The sequence below is a fragment of the Motacilla alba genome, chromosome 6 (assembly GCF_015832195.1).
Source record: "Motacilla alba alba isolate MOTALB_02 chromosome 6, Motacilla_alba_V1.0_pri, whole genome shotgun sequence".
In the NCBI taxonomy this organism is placed as follows: Eukaryota; Metazoa; Chordata; class Aves; order Passeriformes; family Motacillidae; genus Motacilla; species Motacilla alba.
In genome coordinates this window covers 23,658,225-23,680,488 of record NC_052021.1, presented here as the reverse complement: position 1 = coordinate 23,680,488, position 22,264 = coordinate 23,658,225, and the positions used below count along the sequence as shown (strand labels likewise).

General features: G+C 42.0%; 1 protein-coding gene across 4 annotated transcripts in view; it reads left to right on the top strand.

Moving 5' to 3' along the window:
* The window catches only part of NT5C2 (5'-nucleotidase, cytosolic II), a 60,042-nt gene that overhangs the window by 5,674 nt on the left and 32,104 nt on the right, over window positions 1-22,264 (top strand). Inside the window, exons 1-2 of one of the 4 annotated variants that reach the window (XM_038140999.1) lie at window positions 925-1,529; window positions 12,518-12,638. In XM_038140999.1, coding sequence (XP_037996927.1) covers window positions 12,538-12,638 — 101 coding nt within the window. In that variant the 5' untranslated portion in view covers window positions 925-1,529; window positions 12,518-12,537. Of the gene's footprint in view, window positions 1-924; window positions 1,530-12,517; window positions 12,639-21,243; window positions 22,168-22,264 lie in introns of those variants that run through there. The other 3 variants (XM_038140998.1, XM_038141001.1, XM_038141000.1) reach the window with 3 other exon arrangements.

Here is a 22,264-nt window from a genome sequence, read left to right as displayed (position 1 = left end):
ATTTTCTTTGCTTTCTCTGTCTCCAAGATACCTTTTCCCCCCCCAGAGGAATAGCTAAACATGTTGGCAAAAGTATTTCAGATGTTTCTCTCTGATATTTTGGGATGTTACAAAGCAATTCCACTTCAAGACTGTGCAAAGATGTATGTGGCCTTTGAAGTCACAGGAAAGGGCTGTAAAATTTGGTCCCAAATGTCCTGCTTAAATCATGTCCTTTCTGACACCCTATGCAGTATTCCCTGCGAGCTTTTATGAACAGATGCCCATAGTAACTACATAATTGTTTCTTTTTCATTGCTTGCTCACTTCCTAGTGTTACTCTCATGTTACTCTCAGTGTATTCTTTTAGGTCAAGATGAGTTCATTCCCTAAAGAAAAAAACTGATCAGTTGACCATAAACTGCAGGTGTTCTGAGCATCAGTTAACTCGAGACCGACCCTGGAAACTGCTCTTCCAGTTCAGTTCCTGTAGCTTTCTCATCATTGAATACCAGTGGCTGAGTGAAGCTGGAAAAAGGAATTTAGCATAGAGGCAAGCCAGACTGGTAAATCATCGATTAGTTCTGCTCTTTGGAAACTGAGGCAGGAGTCAAATTTCATTTTCCGCTTCATGCTGCAGTTATCAGTTGGTGCATCAGTGATGTTTAAGAGCAGGTCAGCAAGACAGCCTTTCTTGAGTCTTTGAGTGTTTGGGGATCCTGCATTTCCCCATTGCTTACTTTTGTTTAAAAAAAATTGGGAAGAGTTTTACTTCCTGTGATCTGAAATGGAGTGCCCATCTATAGCCTTCAATAATTTGGGGACTTTTTCACGTCTGATCAAAATAACACTGTAGCCTTTCTGAGAGTTAGTTAAAACACATTTGCAATCTAACCTTTCCTTTTTTTTTTTTTTTTCATGTGATAAGAGATTAGGTAGGTTCTTAACCTCTTGTTTTACATGTGTTTTAACTTCTCTTTCAATATTGCACTGCCAGTTTTATGAGCCAAGGCCAAAATATTCTGCTTGCTAAACTTGAGCAATCAGGAGGGAACAGATGATGAAAAACTAACAGTGTTTTACTCATCTACCACTCATTTTTCTTCACAGACATGTAGAGAGTAGATATTAACAAAGACAGTAATAAAATGAACTGTGAGGCCTCATAAATCAATGTGTGCTGGTGGGGTCAGGAACAAATATTGGAAAGGTTAGAACATGTAGAGAACTGTGTTCCCATGTTGTGACGCTCAAAGCAAGGCTGGGAGTTTTTCATTTGCTGATTTGAAAGCAATTAGGAGGCATTTCTGTGGCTGCCCAGGAGGCTTTGTGCTGGCTGGGCGTGTGGTCAGCTCTTTTTTCTACTGGCTACAGTAGGTCAGGTAACACGCTGAAAAAGAAGTCCTGGGTGAATCAGGGCTTTCATATTGATCTGCTAGGGACGGATGTTTGTAAAGGTGTCTCAAAACCCAGGGGATCCAAGCTGTTTGCTCATCTACAGCAGGACAAGACTGTGCTGTTGAATGCATCTGCAAGTCTTCGTCGACAAGGTACTTGAGATTCCCTGAATAGAGAAGTCCTGGCCAGAGGGAGGGTTCAGTGTTGGGAACTGTCAGCTCAGGTTTGGTATAACAGGGATGTGCTGATGATGCCTTCTTAGTTGTTTGTTAATGTTCTCTCACCTTTCAGGCTGGCAGGTTTCTTCCAGTTTGCAGCTGATGTAGTAGATCTGTCACTTCATCGTGTCCTTTCTGAGAGCTGCTTATGCTGGGACAAATGCAGAGACAACACTCTGTGTCCTCCTCTGCTCCTGCCAGGGAACAGTCTCCTGTGTCAGCAGGATTGATTTAATATTAAAACCTAGGGAACTGAACGGTCCATGGAACAGCGACTGTTTCCTCAAATTAATTTAGTGGTTTGCTTGGACAGATAGTAAGAAGTTTCCAAAGAAAAGAGGTTGATTCAGTTGGAAAACAGTTTAATGTAGGTCTTTGGAATCACTTGATAAAGCTGTGTCCGTTAGGTTATCAAAGAGAAGCCAGAAACCTAGCAAGAGCTCAAAGTCATCATAGATGTTCAGTTATTTTACTGATGAATTTAGTCACATAGGATGCCTAACAAAAGCTGTCCAAATTAGCAGTCTTTTGGATATGCTGCAAAGAAAGTATTCATAAAATTAATTTACTTGTGGAGTTTCCTGTAGTGGTGCCTTGGTACTACACATCTGTCAAGATTAAATGAGATTTGGGGGCTGATAGCATCTAGATGGGGACAGAACTGTGCCCTTAGGAAAGATTTGTAATTTCATTTGTAATCAGGCAGCCTATAATTACTATATTTGCCTCTGATTAAAAAAACAGGTCAGAAAAGTAATGAATTGTTCTCCTTATGGGATGGGGGGAACTTCACACAGTTAGAGCCCTTCAAAGCACTGCAGTGCTCAGGTTCCCCAGGGTTCCACCTTTGTGCTTGCTCGGTTGGTAGGTCTGTGTGGCTTGTTTCACATCAGCAGGGAGCTGCAGCCTGCTGAGAGCAGAGTGCAGGGTAGGTTGTGGGTACTTTCCTTTGTGATCTCCATGGTGAGTGCCAGCTACCAGCCAGCCTCTGATGTGGGGAGAAAGGATTTTTGTATGGTGCAGGTTGCAGGTCAGGGGTACCTGTAGGTACTGAACTAGGAGGAACACAGAGCAGGAGGAAGTTGTACTTCTGGCCTTTGTGAGCACTTCAGGAGAGTATGAGAGCCAGCCCAGGGTCGATTTTGATCAGCTGAGCCTGCACACAGGCTGTGCTCACCTGAAAGGCTGGATCAGCCTCAGGGAAGGCTTCTTGGAAGGGAGGTGGGTAACAATTATTATGGATGAAAGCAGGAAGCCCATGAAGTCTGTATTGGCTAGTATGTGTCTGGAGCCCTGTATGTTAGGATAGCAGAGAATCAGGATCCTCCTTACTAAATTATCTCTGTATTTTCACAGTGACCTTTACAGCTGAGGACTTCATTATTTTGGTTTGGGTTTTGTGAATAAATAGCAAGTTGAAAATTGGCTGAGTTTTGTGTATGAAGGCTGTGGCTTTGCTAGGTACTATTCTATGTCTGGCATAGTTCCATAGTCATCTGGTTTTTTGAAAGATGGGTTTATTTGTCAAAGATCTGTCTCTTACTGTTGGGTAAGTTCTCAAAAAGAAGAGAGACCAGGTTCGTATATAGGCTTTTGGTCAGCTTTTTCCTTAAAGAAGTGGGGAGGAGAAGGGAATGGCACTGGAAAAGAAAACTCTTAGCAGGGAAAGAAAGTTCTCACTGGTTTTGACAGAGCAGTTCTCAGAGTTATTGGATTGTTTTCAGCTGTTGATCTCAGTGTTTATTTTCAATCCTTTTTTTAACAAAGGAGGAGCCAGTGTTCCCCAGTTCTTTACTCAGCAGCCTGTCCCTTGGCGAGTGCTGTGTCTAGAGCCCTGGGACTCAGGCTGAGCAGCCAGTTGGCTCTCCTCACCAGGGCTGAGCAGGGAAATCTTTCTGCCGAGGCTGGAGGGAGATGTGAGTTCATATTTCCAGCCTGCAGAGGTAGTTCAGATGTTGATTTTGCTGTCACATCTGTTTGTGGAGCCCGTAAATGTGTAGAGAGGGCCCATCCTGCATGGAAGAGGGTTCAAGTGTCTCTGAAAAAAATAATCCTTCTTTTTTTTTTTTCAGAAGAAAAGCTAGAATAAAGCTAGAAAAGCTAGAAAAATAGGAAATAAAGCTAGAATAAAGTTAGAAAAAAGCTAGAATGAAGTTTCAGTATCTTTGCTTTTCCCTTAAAAATATTAATGAAGCAGGGATGGGATCTTCAGAGATGAGGGGGTTTTTTTGCCAGTAAGCTCAGTCAGTAAGGAAAGAAAATAAAAATGTCCTAAGTGAACTTTTGGCTGTTTGCATTTTCCAAGCTGTCCTGGTTGCGTGCTCTCAGAATGGCTGTGCTACTGAGCCCAGTTGTGCATCTCAAATACTTTGTCAGTTGCTACTGTGCTTCTGGAAAGGCCTGTTATGTCTGCATTTATTTCCCAAAATGCAGTGAAATCTAATGAAAAGCATCATTGTTTTGAAACACTCTGATCAGCTGCCAAAAGAGCTACTGTTGTATAATCCTTAATAGCAGGTTAGAGTGGCAGTTGCTCCTAGGTTTGAAATTGGTATGTGGCAGGGTGGCTTCCCAGTTCTCTCTCTGGGGAGGGCACGTCTCATCTTGTTCTTCCCTTTGGGAACTGTGGCTCACATGGTGTTCAGCTCTCTGAGTTGGGAACACACCGTTGAACAGGCTGAACATCAGTGGTGCTACTTAGGGGTGACAAGGGAAGGGAAGCTGGCAGTTTCCTTTGAGAATGGGGAGCAGTACTCTGTCTATTGAGTACCCAGCATTACGTTTGTCTGTTCTTGCCAGCACATTGTTCTGATGTTAAAAAAAATAATAATAAAGAGTTGGAATAAAAAAAAAATTATCTTGACTTCCCTTTCTGATTTGCAGAACTCAGTGTGTATACTTCCATGCTGACATTTCTGCCTTTTGTGATCTTTTTGTTAACCTGCAGCTTGGCTGGGACACTGTCAGGCTTCATCTGTGTAGCAAATGTAGTATTTGCAGGTATCATTCAAACATTGAGTTCCTGTTGTGGTGGGAATTGGCAACAAAGTTTACTGCCCAATTTTTCAGCTAAATCAAATATATGGGAACTCTGATAAATATTTTAAAAGAAATATACCATGAATATTTTCTGTAGGGTGATCTGTATTACAGCAAAGGGATCAAATTAATCTCTTGTTTTTAATCTCCCAAGACTCTAGGCAACTAGAGCAATTGCTTATGGGAAAAACAATGTGAGTAAAGTATTTGAATAATGTTACGTGTTTCTTGCTGGAATTTAACAGCTGGAAACAAAAGGCAGTGAGAACATCTTCGCAGTCAGGTCCATGCTTGCCTTTGGCAGGTGCTCAGTTGGACAGCAGTTTGGGAACCTCTGTGGCAGAGGTTGCTGCAGGCTGCTGAGGGCCTTTTCCCAAGGAGGAGAGTTTCCCAGGGCCATCAGGGTGCATGGTTTAAATTGGTGCTGGCTCAGGAGAGCCTTTGTTTATCCATTCACCTTCTGTCCACGTGAAACCACTCTCTGGAGATTTCTTTTGAATACTGGCTGTATCTCAGCCTCATATCCACTGAGGCATTGGGGTATAAGGTGAGGAAGAGTCTGCTGAGGCATGATACTCACTTTGACCTGATGTATAGCTCAGACCATTTGACTTTTCTGCATTAATTCTTGACTCTGTGGAAAAAAAAGGCTGATTAAAACACCCACACACTTCATTAAGAGCCCTCTGATGATGATTTCAGAAATTGTTGCTTCATAGCTAACTCTCCTCTCTGTTAATGTTTTTGTGTTGGTTGATTTATTTAACTTCCAGTCACGGAGTCTTGTTCTGTCATTGCTAGACTGAGAACCCTCCACATTCAGGCTGCTTGCCTATGTGCAAATGCTTCTAGACCATTTCCAAATCACCTGCAGAGCTGCTCTTTGTACACTGGCAGCCTTCCACTCCAGCCTTACTCTCTCTCACAGCTTTATTCCTTTCTCGGTATAATCAGTGTCATTCTGAATGGGGACAGCCAGCTGAAGACAGTTTTCCAGCAGAGTTTGTGTCAGTGACAGAGAGAAACATGGAGTCCTGCTTGGTAGTCTTGTGCACCCAAGGATCATATTTGACCTGCAGCTGCAGCATTTCTTTGAAGCTCATGTTTGCTAATTCTTCTCTGTGGCATAGCTGTTGTGCTTCTGGACCAAGTCTCACATTCCTTAAGTATGATCCTTCTTTTTTTTCTAGTGCTGGGAGAACGGAGCACACTGGAGTTAGAGAAGTGGGGAAATAGCATTACCCCTAACAAACTCTTTGTGTAAAAAGCAGTAAACTGGAAATAACTAAAATGGTAGTTCTGGAAGAGATAGTGAGAAGCACGAGCTATATGGAATGTAGAAAATACTCTTATGAGCTCACTGGGGAATGGAGTTCCTGTTTCAAGGCATTAAACTAATTTGCAGATAGATGAGGAGACTGGATGGTCTCATGGTACTCAGAAAGGGTCAGATTTGAGGTTTGCTCCTCAGAGTTGCACTGCAGATTTTATCGCTTTCCAAATTTTATTCTAGGCATACATAACACTGAGGATGATTAAATAATACTTAAAATATTTTAATGAACTAGTGCTGCTTGGAATTCCTGAAAGAATAGAACTCCTCGGATAGAAATGGATGGACAAAAGAAGAAACTCCAAATTAATGTATTTCTGGGTTTTAGTGTGTCTAATGCATCGAGGTCCTGGAGTATTGCTGGAGCTCTAGGAAATGCACAGCCACTCTGTGGATATGGTTGTCAGTAGAAATACTCTGATTTAAAAATCCATGTAAAATAAGCAGGGTTTTGTTAAATGTATTTTAAAATGTATTTGATACACGGATGTTACTTTAGCGTCTGGCTTTAAAGCAGATAAAATTCAGCTTGAAATTAGATAAAATCCCATAATAAATGGGATGAGTAGAATTCTTCTTTCTTATATCTTACTTATTCAGAAGCAGTCCATGAGTTACCATTGTTTGCCAGTCAGACCATAGTCAAATGAATATACAACTGGGGATGCTTTACCAATTTCACCAAAAGCACACTCTTGAAAAAGCAGCTTCATGATGTAAGCACTGTGATGGTGTCCAAGAGTAACTGCTCCCCCCTTCCTATAGGAATAGTCAGAGCCAGTATCAGAGATTGTAGGCTTGGAGCTAGGAGGTTTAGTATGATCCATGGAGCAAGGAGAGTGTTATCAATCTAATGTAATCCAGGGGCTCTTTGGATAGCACAAGTGGCACCTGTAAGCTCACTACACGTCTGTGGTTAACCTTAACAGGTTCTTAACAGCAGCTCTCAACCTCTTTAATACCCTGTAATCAGTATACAGAATTATCCTGCTTAAAGCCAACCTCAATTACCATGAGGTGAGAGTAGGCTTTGAAGTGTCTCTTGGAAGTAATTTAATTTTCTAATATGAAGGATGTGTTTTGCCCATCCTGCCATAATGAACGTGAAGCCTTGCTGTCAGATAGGCAACCACACAGAAGTGGAAGATCTTCAAGTGAAGAATTTAACTTTAGGCACAAGGAGGGGAGGAAATAAAGTCAGTTTTCTGAGTTAGATCATTTACAAGCATCACTGCTTATCTCTCAAGTCATGGACATAGTAATTTTCCAAAAGCATCGCTAATTAAAAACACCTTTTGGAAACAGTTTGCCTTTGGCCATCAAGCAGAAGTGTTGGCAGTAAAAGACAAGAGTGGTTAGAATTGTCATCCCTGGGCTGTGGGGGAGAGGGAAGGAGCTATATGAACTAACAGCTAGTGTGTAGGGCTGCAATTCAGAATAAAATCAGAGCATCATTTGGCATCCATGCAACCCCTGTGTCTTGGAGCCCATCAGAAGCCTGCTGCTCTGTGGCTTCTGTCATGCAGAAGTACAGGCTGACCTCTCTGTGTCTGCCACTTGATGCTAAGTATTGAAATCTGAATTTGTGTAAAAGTATACTGTGCTAGGAACATGCAGTGTATCTGTGATTCATCCTGACAGCGCCAGGAACTCAGAATGACTTTTTGCACAGGGACTGAGGAATTAGTGCTTCTGCATTTGCTTCCCACTTGCTCTGTCTTATTACCTTCTCTGTGCTTTGCTATCCCTAGCTGACAAAATGGGGACAGCACTTTTGCTGCCCCTAAATGTATTATGTGAGTGGGAGCTGGTGAAGTGCTTTGGGATTGTAGGTGTGAGAATGGCACTTCTGGTGAGGCCAGGAGCCTGCCCAGCCCCTGCTTGCACAGTGGCACTGGGAGGTGCCATTGAGGGGGATGACACAGTCCTGGCCACTTTTCACTGTCCATCCCAGAGCATCAGGAGGTGTGATGCTAAGCTGGGTGGATTGCACCTCCTGCAGTGCTCGCTGTCCCAGGTGCCTCGCCTGATCAAGGTGCAAGCTACTTCTGCCCTCAGTGGAGGGATTGGACTGCTCCTAGAAAGTGAGTCACTTGCTTTTCCTAGCCATGCTTACATGGACAGTCCCCTAAGCTGCAGAAAATGCCTCTTTTTCCCTCTCCTGCCCTATTCGTGAGGCTTTGTCATGACCCAGACCAGGAATTCCACATGAATCACGAACAAGCCAACCCTATTCCTGCTCCCTTTGCTTTTTGCAGTCCTCAGGATTTTAGGATGGTTTGCTCCTCCCTTGCTGAGACCCCACAAAGCACTTTGAGATGGAGCAGCGCTGCAGCGGGGAGCCAGGAGCTGCTCCAGGCTCGGCAAGGGCTTCACGAGACTCGTCTGTTCTCCCACAGCTCCGGCTAGACACGGAGCTCCTGAGCAGAGCACCTTGGGTGTGGTGATTCTCTCTGCTCGCTTCCCACTGTGCACGTACGTGTGTGGGCTGTGCTGCCAAGGTATTAATGGTTCTTGAGGCAGAGCATGTGAGCAGAGGCAGCTGGAGTGCGCGGTGAGTCAGTGTGAGTACGCTACAACCTTGGCTTCTGTTAGGGATGCTTTTGTTTTCAGCTGTATAAGAGAATACCTCGGAGAATATCCTGGAAATAGCGGGATTGTCACCGGAGTTTTGTTCGTCTCCGTGTTTTAGTGTGTATGCCTCTGATTTGGTACGGCATCATCAAAGCGTCAAGATGAACTCAGAAAAAAAAAGAGAGGCAGTCAGTGCATTTAGCATGAACATGTCGGATATTATCAGGTGCAGAAATTTCTATTTGCTGCCTGAAAAAGATTTAAAAAGTAATAGTAAAGCTTGAAGGGAAATGCTTTGGAACATTTTATTTAATTTACATGAGTGTTTGAAAAAAATACACTATGGATAATACTTTAAATCATCTAAAATCAGACAAATGGACTTAATTCAAAATATATGCTAAAAATCTCATGTTCTTTTGGACCAAAGCATATGTGCCGGGTAACAACTCTGTATCAAAGCTTTGCAGCTTAGATTTAAATACCTTTTCAAAAGGAATCCTGTACCATAAATGCTGTCAGATGCTTAATTAAGACAGCACAAGCAAGGAGCATGTTTGCAGTAAATTATGGGGATGTGTTCTGACAGGCTTTATCTATGTAAAGATTTCTATTTTTATGTAAAGCTATTTACAGATTATTGATTTCAAAAATAGATTTGTAACTAAAGAAAGATGCATCATATTTCAGTTGCTTGGAGTTGAGAATCCTGCCCGGCTGTCTGCCTGCTCTCTTAGATGTTTATTCCAGTGGCTTACAAGTGTATGGAGTGATTCTGTCCTTCTTATTTTTCCTCTCTATTTGGAAGAGGGAATTTGTATTCAGGGACCAGGTCCCAGGTTTCTTACCCATGCAAGCAGGCTGATTTTTATGCCTTTGAAGCACAGAAAAATTTCAGTGAAGTCTGTGAGGCTTTTTGCATGAGTAAGACTTTAGGATGGCGAAGGTCCCTCGCAATGTATTTTGCCAGTTGTCACTGTTTTGTTTCAGGGCAGCAAGCTGTTGTCACAGTGTCAGTGGAGCCTGCTAAGCTGTAAGCCTGCCTTTGAGTACGTGTAATAGAAACCTACAGCATATTTTTTTGCTACTTAATGCTGTGTGAACATTAGAAGAAATATTTTAATAAATCAAGGCAAAGCCTGAAGGTAGAGATAATATTTTTGTTAGAAGAACCTTTAGAATTTGAAAACTTGCAAGCTTGTGTACCCAAGAGCCTGTCTATTTTTTCCAGCCATACCAGTTGGTCTAATAAAAGATACTGCCTCTGTCTACAAACCTTGTTGTGCCTGCAAACTCTGTTGATTGCATCTACAGCATAACACTGCTGGATTATTAAAAAAATTCAAGCCTTCTTTGCTTAATTATGGAAACTCAGATTTTTGTGTTTTTCTCAAGTCTCAGCTTTTGGAATCCCAATACACATAAAATGATGCTGTCTGGTTTCTCGTACTATAGAGGAGAGTTTCATCACATAGGAGCTCAAACTGCTTCACTGATTCCTTAAATTAGAATGGATATTATAAAGGTAGCCTGCTAAAATTCTTCTGCCTCCTGGATTTTAGGGTATTTTGTAGGATAGTGTCGGTGTATTCTGTCAGCTGTCTGGCTCGGATGGCCTCTGGAAGCAGTCCTAGCTCAGTACCTGTGTCAGCATCTGGTGTGGTGTTGTGGTGATGGGAAGCAGAAGAAATGGGAAGAGGCTGGCAGAACATGATGTCTCTGGAGTAGTCTGTGGGTGTAAATCTTTGAATCTTGCTATGTGTCTGGCTGGGTAAGCAGAGCGGTGTATCCCTTCTAAAGAGCAGGAAGCTTGGATTTGGACTTGTTTGGAAGACCTAGACCCAGAGTTGTCTAGCAGTCCTAAGACTAGCCATGCAACAGTTTTTTTCAGTGGTTTTTAATGGGCCTTTTAGAGGCCTTCAATGAGCGTGTCTCTTGGACCTAAATCTGGAGCTCTAGGCTAGTAGCTTTAAAATAGACCAAGGTTGTGATGATCTGGACCATCTTGGAATGTCCATGGAGTAGCTGCTTTTCCACCCTCAGAGAGCACCAGCCCTTGCTGTAGTTTGCAGTCTTGGGGTGTTACCAGATCACTCCCTCTGCTGCATGCCTTGGCTGAGTCTGTGGCCCTTGCAGGAGCGCTGTTCCTCTCCTGAGCAGCCCTGCTGTCCCTGAGGAGCCTTGCTGCAGGCAGTGCCCTGCCTTCCGAGTGAAATGGGAGCAGGTCGGTGCTTGAGGGGCCTTCAGTTCTGTCCTGTGCTGCCTTCTGTCTGCCTTTGGGCACGGCTCAAATAGATAGCTGGTAATTACTTGTAAAGCCCTCGGTGGCTGGGGCTGGGGCTATTTTGGAAGCTGATTCTCCCTGCATGCCCTGTTGTGGAAGTTGTGGCTGGAATGGCCCGTCACCCTCTCGCTGTGGTGACCTCCTCTCCTGGGTGTGTGGGGGGAATTCAGGGGGAGAGCTCTCAGCAATGGCATGCGGTCTCTTGGGCTGCCTGCCAGGGCCTGAATTTGGTGACCTTTAGGATGTGGCAGAAGATGCATTTGTAAATCTTGGTTATAGTAACTGGGAGAATGCTGGGGGAGGAGGAGGAATGTATTTTTTTACAGACAAGCTGTTTGCTCTCTGTTTGATGTTTATGACCAGCAGATAGCAGGTAAATATACTAAGAAGTGCTGTGACAATTGGAACTGTTGCTCTTTAATAGAATTTAAAATGAAGAAATTATACACATCTCCTTGAGGAGCATGCATGTGACACCGAGAGCACTGTGACTTCTAGCACTGATTTGAACACTTGCTCTGCTCTCTACTTTGCTGGAATCATTAAATTCCCTCCTGTAAAATGAATGCTGGCGTATTTTAGAGGTGTCCAGATGTAGCTGCTATATCATTACCCATGTAGTTTGTAGGTGTTTCTGTTTCTTTTAAGAAGAGCAAACAAGCCAAGACCTGCAGTCCAGCAGTTGTGTGGGTTACACCAGAATGTGGTTTCACGTAATACCTAATTTGGTATCACTGTGGGTTGTGTCTCCCACCCTGTTCTCCCCACCAGCTCTAATGACAGTGTTGTGGCAGGTTGAGCTGGGCTCAGCCTGGGTTCAGCTGACCAGTGGGGACTACTCAGCCTTTCCTCGTTTTTGGTCAGTTGGTTTTGATAGGTGAGGACTTGGACTGGTGAGCTGAACTGACCCACCATGGGGCTGCTTCGTAACCCCACCTGGTGCCAGGGAATGCAGCAGCACGTGTCTGGCTGGAGGAGCAGGCGAGCAGGATTGCCCCAGTGTACTAATAACAAAATTGGGAAAGGTGCCCCTCTTTCCTCATGGCAGGGCCCTCCTGATGAGAAGGACTGTCTGTGGTTTGGTGGTGACAGCTAGCACTTGAGAAGGGGTGCTCGTGTTTGTGAAGATCTGCTGGTGAATATTTGCATTGCTCAGGTTACAGGTTTGCAGTGTGTTCTTGCTCTGCCTGAATGTGTCTGACCTGCAGAGGACAAAGGATCATCTTTCTACTTTCCTTCCAATTGTTTCTGCTAATTTAGCATCAGTTTGAAGCTTTGTCTTTGCGTAGAGATCAAATGGCCAGGGACAAGGCTCTTTGTTTCCACTCTGTGGTAAAAGTGGCAAGGTCAGCCCCAGTGGGACTTGTACGGTTTACACTGCTGAATTTATCTCATCTATTAAGGGTTTTCTATCACCTATGGCTAATGCATATTGGTAACTCTAGTGTCAAAAAATACCCCTTTTCAGCAATGAAAACAAGGTCTCTGTTTGTCAAAGGCATTTTCACCACAATAGATAGGAATATCTTTGCAGCCATATAAAACAGCCTTCCCAGCTCTCTGTTTTAACATCTCAAAGAGCCGCATCTTACTTGACCTGCATACTCAGGTCGTGCCACTCAGGAAGTCTGCAAAGTACCTGAAAAAACAAACCTTGAACTTAAGCAAGCTTTTCTTTTCTGTCTCTTTCAGAAATAAGTAAGCATTTGAAGATGACAACCTCATGGAGCGACCGACTCCAGAATGCAGCAGATCTCCCTGCAAACATGGATGGACACGCTCTGAAAAAGTACCGCCGGGAAGCCTACCACCGGTAAGGCGTCTGTGAAGCCCCTAAACTAAACATGAACCCCACATTTCTTGGGATTTTTTTTGGCTTGTTAGTAAAACAGGAGGGTTATTCTTACCTTTCTCATAGAACTGTTGGTAGAAGAGAGCTTAGAAGATGGAACAGTATTGGCCTGCAGGAGTTTGCAAACAGCTGAGTTGAGACATGTACTAGAGTGGGAGAGGATATGCTTCTTATTGCAGTCAAAAGATTAACCCAAGTCAGATTTTGGATAGAAGCTTTCAAGTCAATAAATAATCAGTGGCAGAGGTTTTATAATAATTATTGCAGTGCACACTGGGAGAGCAGAGCCTTAGACACTGGAATGCACAAATATGAATAAGGAGGAAATCAAATGAGGTCAGAAATTGTTTGAGAATTACACCTAGTATTATTAACTGTGTGACCACAGGAGCATGCAGGAGTTAGGGCCCAGCCTTTTCACTGTTAGGTGTACCTAAAACCATCAGAGTTCAAAATAAAAGGAATGTTATCACTCTTAGTTTATAGTTTGGGAATCAAAGTGCAGGCACTAGGTTGTTTTTACAAGATTACATTGGAGGTTTGGCTGAGCCAAGAATTTAGGCCTCAGTTCTCAAGGTTCCAAGCACAGAGCATAAAAGAGGGATGAAGTCTGTATCCTTATCAGATGTCTGGACTGCTACAGAGTTAAAAACAACAGTATCTAGTAATTGTCAGTATTCTGTTTGTGGGAGGTGTATCTTCAAAGTTTAGCTTCGTTATTTTGAGAAGTCATACAGTGTGATGATGAGAGGATATTCAGCAGAAGGGGAAGTGTATGTCTGATGTAGAAACAGAAACATTTAACCTCATGCTTAAATGCCGCATTGCATTTGTGATTCACATTGGTGGTATTTCTGGGGAAGTGTTTTGGAAGTGTTATATATCTTTTGATTCTCCAAATGGAATCTAATTTGAGAAAAACGCCTTAGTGCATCATATGATTGGCCAGGTTGTGCAAGTTGCAGTGTCCAGGGCTAAGTGATGGATCCTGTGATACGTTTCCAAAGCTTTCCAATTTCCAATAAATATGTTTGAGCAGCATGTCTTAAGTGGTGGCATTATTTGAATCTCTCTGTCAGCTGGTTTGTCAGATATGGACAGATATAGTTACATTTAATGAATGTAACTATATTTAGCATGTAAGAAGAGAGGGATTTTATACCATTCCCTGTCAAAAAATCTTCACCTTGTTGCAGTCATTGACAGGTTTACCTTTGTGTCATAAATTTATTTAAAACTTCAGCTGTGTTACTCCTAATTCAGATTGATGGAAGTCAAGTCAGAGTAATGCCTATGTTTTTTCTAAGTATTTCCTTAACATTTGTTATGGTTAAGTGCCAACAGTTTGCTAAATGTTGTACAGGATCCAAAGGAAGCTGTGCTTGTCTTTAAGAGCTCATACATTCAAGTCCTTATCATGTTTACTCTTACTTGTGTAAGAAATCCTTACTTTCAGAGAGAATTTCCTTATGGAAGATGGGAGTGCAGTCACGTAAAGGAGGGTTTCCCACTAGGAGCTGGGATCTGGTAGCCCAAAATTAGTTTGTGGTAAAGTTTAGGTACCTGTTTTTAGCATCTAGAAATGTCTTAGGCAAAACATACTGAGCAGAAATGCTGCTAGCATCTCAGATTTTCATGGAAAGCACAACATTGGAAATACGAGGGAGGCACAATATTAAGGAGAGGCACATTTTTGTTTTGGAATTGCTATCCTCTTTCAAAGAGAGAGAGGGAGGGAATGGGAGAGAATGAGAGAACCTGATGCCAAGACTGTAGTATAAATGTGTGCTATTAATGGCTTTGGTATACCAGTTTCATGGGAGTTATTTTGATAATCCAGTATTGTGAGAATCTGAAACAACCTCATTCCAGAGGCAGTGTTGTCAGATTTCTATTTCTGGTACTTTTCATGGTCGTAGTGTTAACAGATGTGATGTTACTTTAAAAAGTGCAAACTTAACATGATAAAGTATGACTGAAGTTATTTCCCTTTGGTGTTCGATATTTTATTTTTTAGTGTTTTATTAGTGCCTCAGATGCAGAATACATGTGCTGTCACAGCCATGAGTTGTAGGATGTAAATTTATTTCACTATGGTCCAGGTATGCTCTGACTCTTGGATATTGCTGAAGCACTGCAAATTTTATGAAAAGTAGAAATAGAAAATACATGGTGTCATTGTCAAGATTATTTTCTTTTTCTTCTTTTTCTTCTCTTTTTCTTTCAGTCTTTTTTTTCTGTCTCTTTTTTTTTTCCTTACTCCAGCAGCTAAAGGAAAAATCCTCGAAAACATGCATCTAAAGCGACTTAGAAACAAAACCATTAAGAATATTGAATTTAAACCTATTATGTTTTTGTTACCTTAAAGCTAGTCAAAGTTATTTTATGGGCCCAGTCTGAAAGGCTGCAGCAGCTTGGCAGCTACACCACATTTACAGTTGAGAATAAGTGGGTCTAGCTTTTGTTACCTGTGTTCAAAGCCTAGTTGAGCTCAAATTCAGCAGATTTTCTAAATGCTGCTAGGAATTCTTAGTTTTCTGAAGTGTGAAATTTAAAAAACTTGTTTCACTGTTTGTTTGCTTCATGCTTACTTAAATACCAGTGGAGATACCTAGACCAATCAATTTAACATTCTTGTTCTCATGAAATACACCAGATTTGATACGCTTGAATTGTAAATTAATTCAGGCAAAATAAGGGGAAAAGCTCCCAAAAGCAAAATAGTTTACCTTAAAAAATTTATGTAAATGTTCGTGTGGCCATGAAACTTTAAAAAAGCTTTTAAAAAATTACCTCTGAAGATACCATTCTAATAGTCATAGTTTACGGTGGTCATTGTTATTTGGAAAGTGTTTTTTCAGGTGCTGCACTTCTAATTGTATCATAATTGATGGATGGATGTTCAACATATAATAATTGTTGGCAGAAGTCCCAGTTGAGACTGGTTTAACTGGTGCGGTGCATACTGACTCAGAGTATAGTGACTATATCGTAATCATATCTGAATGCCATGGGCAAGAATGTTCAGAATCAAATTTTTATAGCTATAGAATCAGAAAAATCTGTTGGGGAGGAGAAGTGGTGGGGTTTTATCTTCAGGGAATTTCTGACAACTTTAATGAAAGCTTTTGTTTGGCTGGTGTTGCTGTCAGACCTTGTTACACAACACTGCTGGCGCCTGTTGGAGGTGAGGTCTGAAGATGAATTAATATGCAAGCTACATGTTGCTCATTCTCTAGCAGAGGTCACTGGTAAGAGGATACTGCACTACTGTGCTATTGGCAACACAGATTTTAATTCGGAAATAAAATGGATGTGCAGTTCTTGGGAGGCTTTTCCTTGGTGTGTGTGGTGGTGAGGCCACCTCCCTCGTGTGCTGCTTGTTGACTTTTCCGGGTAGAGGATAATCACCAGATCACTTGTTCTGGAGGAGTACTGTCATTTAATGGGACTGTAATTAGGCAAGAACTAGGTTGACTCTGAGCCACCAAATTGCCCTAGTGTCTATTTTTTAACTTGGAGTGAGCACTTCTAGGCACCCTCTGGATTATCTCACATAGCGCTTTAGGGTTTAAATAGCAACCCCATCTAGTTAAAGCAAATAATGGAAAAAGTTGGTGTTCCATCCACTCTTGTTACTGACAGTTACCAAGATCCAGGAAACAGGTATTTGCACTTATATTTATTTATCTGTGGGTTTGGCTTAACACAGCAGTAAGGCTGAAATGGCCTTTTTGTTAAACATACTGGCTTTGGGATGCTTCTACCATTTTGCATCAGAATAATTTGAGACTTCTCATCCTGAATTTGAGGTTTCTGTTGTTGTTTTAATTGTTTGGGTTTTTTCTTGCTCTCTTGTTTACTGTCTAATGCAGGGTGTGTGGCGTCACGATTCCTAATCCTAATTCTCCTCCTGACTGCTGATAGAGTATTAAATAAATTGCTTCATAGTTTTGTACTTCAGTTTGCTTTTAGAGCACCTTTTGGTGGTGATATAAGTGATTTTAGCTGTTACTATACACTGAGAATCTGGATTAAAAATAGTATACGCTTTAATAATGACAAAGCAAAAGGATTGCCAGTTGGTTGTTTTGATTTCATGGATTAAGGATGTACTTTAGCTTGTTCAAATTTGTAGACTCTGGGCTATTCACTGCTAATCTTGTTTCTTCACTTAATTGTTACTGGATCATCAGTGCTTGCAAACAGGTGGAATGTTGTATAAACAAGGCTGTGAGACTTGAAACTGTTCATCTGTTTAGGTGGTTATATTTAAAGTCCCTTCAAAATGATCTGTTCACTGAGGTGGAAAACCAGAACAAATCTTTAGCAGTCTGAAAGTGCTCTTTGCGTGGAACACAATTGGGCAGGCCACATGTGTGTTCCCACGTACTGGGTAGCTCAGGAGGCTCTGCTGGCCGTGGTCTGTCCTGGTGTGCCTGAGCAGCCTGCTGGGACCTGTGTGGTGGCATGTGTGTGACACAGGGCAGCATGTGGCTCTCTCTGTTTTGTTTTAGTGCTTTAGATGCTGGAGGAGGGAGAGGGAGTGTGTGCAGTCTGTAGAATGGATGAACTTACAAAAAAGCACACCACTTGCAAAATTAATAATAAAGAAATTGCATTGTAAATGTCCCGTGATCCTTAGCTTTAATAGTTTCAGGGAGCAGACAAGTGTTATTTTGGGATGGAATCCATATGTGAACTTCTTGGCACTTTGCTGTTGCCTGGGACTAAAACCCAAACAACGAAAACAGAAATGGCCAAGGCTCTCTCTTTGCATCTGATTCCTGCAGAATTTCAGGAAATGCTCATAATTGTGTTTCTGGATAGAGCCTCATCAGGCTTTGAATCCAGTCATTACTGGATTTTCCAGTTTAATGTCACTATAACTGTGCAAGGACAGTTAGACTTGTGAAATTGTGGGGCATGGTGTTGGAAATGTTAGTAGAAGTGGCCAGGAAAATTTTATGCCCTTCTTTTGTTTCCCCTGTCTGATACTATTTCATCCCCTAAAGTTATCTCAAGCCCAAATAATATCTCTAAATACTGTTACAGATATTCAGAATGTTCATCTTTGGTTGAAGAAGGAATAAGATATAACTCTAAAAATCTAGAATTAAAAAATAAAACCAAAATTGTATGATAAAAAATAATATATAGAATGGTCAATACCTGCCTAAAGAGGTGGGACTTAGCAAAAGAAAAATTTCATTGGTTTTAAAAGTTTAAAACATTTTATTTCTTCTCTAAGGCAGCTACCAAAACATCCAGCACCCAAAGATGAGACATTTGGATGATATGGTAGTATCTTCTTTAGGTTGCTCACATGCTTTGTACCAGATAAATAAGGTCAGTGGGGAAGTTTGCTGCTGCTGGTGGAAGTCACCTGAGACCAGAACTATAATGTCATGCAGTGACACAAGTCCCCAAGCAGACCACATCTGGGGACTAGCTAGTCATACTGAGAACACTGAGTTGTCATAACAGTAGAGGGATGTTTATTTCATTATTCACTTTTTTAAGAGGCCACGGGGACCTTGGGCGTGGGAGACTATTAAAAGCTAATCCATTTAGTTCCCATTATTTCTTTTTAAATCTTCTAGCTTATTAAAAAATGGAAGTTGTCCATAAAGCGAAGATTAACCAAAGTTCCTAAAGCCTGAGTAAGAGGGAATCTGAGCCTTCTGGCTAGTTAGTCCCTGGTTTGTGATTGGCTCAAGCCCAACTGTCCACCACAGGCTTTTTTAAACACACATGTAGGTCATGCTTAGCCAGCTTCCACTGTATTTGCTCTTCCACTCAGTAGTGTTGCAATTTTCTTTGTATTTATTTAATTTTCAGTGAAACACACTGCCCAGAAAAATGCTAATTGCTGCAAGGTATTTCTAGACACATTTGGAAAATTATTATGAAGTGCTCTGTTCCAGAAACCTTGCCTCACATTGTTCATTTTCATTTCTTTGCTATGAGGAATTGTGAGCCTAGTGCCAAGTTCCTCCTTAATTGTAAAGTTCTGTGAATTTCTTTATTTTGCTGGTCAAACTACAAGACTGTTATGCACACAAATTTCATTCAGGGCATACAATTCTTTAGAGATTTTGCACAAATGAAATAAAACCATTTCTCCCTCTCTGCGTTTGCTCCTCTCCAGTGTTACTTGAGAAGAGTTGGGATTTAGGTTCCTGCTTCAGAATTGATTGACAAGAACAGTAACAAAACCGAGATCAGTTCTCCTGTAAAAATACAAGGGACTATGAATTGCAGAGTCGTGGCTGTCAGGGCTGTGTGGCTTCCCTGCTGCACGCTCAGCAGTTCCTTCTTCCTTCAATACAACACATTTTTCTCTTACCCAGCACAATCCATGGAGCTCAAAAAGAAAATAAATACTGTAGTCATTGAGAGCCTTCTGCTGTGGCCAGGCTGCAGGGTTTAATCTTAGAGGAAGAACTCATTAGAGAGGAAACATACTTCGAGCTTTCCCTAAACAGCTCCTCAAGTCTCTTTTTCCAGAGCTGGGGATCTGTGCCAGGCTAAGCCACCCCAAGTCCAGGTGCTGCTCCCCAGTCCCAGCTGTGCTCAGAGAGCCCATGGGGCTGGGATGTGGTCCTGGATCTGCCTTTCCCCCATGCTCCGCACCTCGTGTCACTCCAGCCACACTGACAGGGAGTCCAAAATGCAGGATATTCCTCGGAGCAGAAATGTAAAGCTTGAGTTTTCATCAGGAGGAAAAGATGCAGGCAAGAGAAAGGCAGTGTCCTGTTTAAGGAGATGCTCTGGGTGCATACAGGTGTGGAGCTGGGTTTAGGCAATACTCATCTCTGCCTCAGCGCAGGGAATGCAGAGGGTGTTCTCGTGCTGTGCCTGCAGTTTGTTTTGTCTTACTGCCCAGTGCTGTGAAGTTTTTAGAATAGCTTAAATTTTAACTCCAGTGCTTCCAGTTGAAGTGACTATTTTCTAATGGAAAAAACCAAATTCAGGGGAAGGGAGAGTGTGATTTCTTCTGATTCTGGCAAGTGGAGAAATTATTCTACATTAAAACTTCCTTGCCTAAATATGTTACATCATTTTAGTTTTCCTCTTATTCTGACATTATTTCTACTATTTGTAATCTGGAACCTTCTTTAATTTTTGTTCATCTGGATGAGCTGTAAAAAAACTTGTTATTTCATCCTTTCCTTTCATGACCAGAGGATCTTTTCCCTCAGGTGGTTGAGGTTCTTAGGGCCCTCAGGTTGCTCTTGCTTTATAGTCATTAAAAACAACTCTTCTAATTTCTCACTAGCATTTGTTCTGAGGAGATGTTACCTTTTTGTAGTCAGCAGACACAATGTCAGGTTGAATGGGGCTTGGAGAAACCTGATCTGGTGGAAGGTGTCCCTGCCCATGGCAGGGGCTTGGAATGTGATGATCTTTAAGGTCCCTTCTGACCCCAAACCATTCTGTGATCCTATGATTTGATCAGTATTCTTGTAGTCAGGCTGAGTGTACCTTCAATTAGAATTTAAGAGCAGCTTTGGAATGGGCTAAGTCTGCAGCTTCTGAGAAGCACCTGGCTCTTCCCAGAAACTGTGCTAGAGATTTAATCTCAGCTTTTAATTTTAGTTTCTAGGACACTGTGGATATTTACTACTTTGAGTAAAACCCGGAATTAAGCCGGTCAGTTTCTGGGAGTAAATATTTGTAAGTAGCTGCCTACTCCCTTGTGCCTAGGGGAGCACTGTTCATGGGAGATTTCTTTATCAGGGTTTAAAACTGAGGTCCTGAGTGCCTACAAAATAAACCAACAACTGTCTTGGCCTTCACAAGAGAAGTAAAAATGGTCCCTTTTTATTTTTTTTACCACTGTTTAGTCTGCATTTAATCTGCCAAGGCATACGCAAGTTTAAATTGATTAAAGTGTGCTCATTTCCTGTCCTGAACATGTTGTGTAATAACCTTCTTTAGCTTTTTTTAATATTTGCTCTGTCTCACTCCAGCACTGGTGGGTGAAGTGATTGCCACATCAGATCAGTTGGTAGCATGCCTTGAAATCTGCCAGGCTGGGGTGGGATTAGACCCTGCCAGTGCAGTTTATAGGTCATAGGCAGTGAATGCAAATTGGTGGAGAAAGAGGCATCTTCACCAGCTGTTACCAAAGGGTGCTGCTACAGTAATTTTCATGTTTCAGTCAAAAGACTTATTTTGGAACAAAAATATACTAATGGGTGCTATTTGTTTTGTTGTTCAGAAATCTTTTCCAGATCTTCAGTCTCAAGCTGTGGTGGTTTTGGGTTCAGTTTCTAAATAGTACAAAAGCAAGGGATGACATCTGTCAGAGGTTTAGTGTCTTTCCATGGTTTTTGGTCAGTTTGGTGTTATCATCTAAACACAGGCAGGCTGGACTGGAACAGATCTCTTGGGTCACAGCTCCCTTGTTTCTGCCTTTCACGGGCACTGTCATATTACCCTTTTTGTGAGTGCATTCAGCTGTGTCTTAATACTGGTGGTTTTTGTCCTCAAAACTGGGAAACTTACCAAATGTTGCAATTCTGAAATGATCTTGTGATCTTTACATTTCCCTTCTTGCTTCTGTCCTGTAAAGACAGTCAGAAAACTGCTGCAGGGATTAAATCTAAAGGCAAGAGCAGAACTGGACTCTGCAGGTTAGACAAAAAATGTTGCTGGTGTCTCCTGGAGGTTTGTTATTCCTTCTTAAAGCTCTGCATTCTCAGAAACAAGCTGCACAAACATGAGATCAGAAATTATGCTTGAATTAGCTAATAAATGATGTTTCCTGACAGCAGCAGCAGCAGCACCACCACCATGTAATCATATGCATTATACAAAGTATCAGACTGTATTTAGTACTAAATAGTGCTTCTCCTTGGTCTCTTGTAAATCAGAGCTGTCTCGATGTTAAAAGACAAACAGGGATTCAGATTGCAGATTCAGATAATTTGCTCCACCTACTCAAAAGCCAGCTATTTCAGGAGCGAATTTTAGTGACTTACGAGCCCATCTCATATTTCCAAAAGGCATTTCTTTACTCGTTTCCAGTGTTCATCCTACCACTTTGTCTTCTTTAGGTAACACATAAATCTATTAAAAAGAGCGTCATCTATAACCTCCAAGGCCCCTTAGTGACAAGCCCCATTGTGGAAGGCAGGCACTTTGCCAGGAAACAGTGACTCCCAGAGAGAGTGTGCAAGGTTAGAGGGAAAGTACACTATTGCCAGAGAAACTGTATTCCAAGTGGATTTGTGTGGAACAACAACAATATCCAGTGACTGGTTAAATTAGCCACAGATGTGTTTTCTAGAACACTGTCCAAGAAGATATACAGTGCTTTAAGGCTCGGTTTAGGCGTAATGATCTTCTGAAGTCAAATCAGATCCAAGCAAAATTGCATGGGTACCAGGGAAGCTTTAAAGGAATTCTGTAATATGATTCAGACAAGTAGATGAATCAGACTGCTGCGAGCTGAGCAAGGAGCACATCGGTGAGAGATGAGGTAAGAGCACCGCGCAGCAGCCTGGGCTGAGCCCGTCGCTGCTCAAATCCGGGCTGTGGCGGATTGACAGGGCTGGCTATGCCGGCCACCTGCCCGG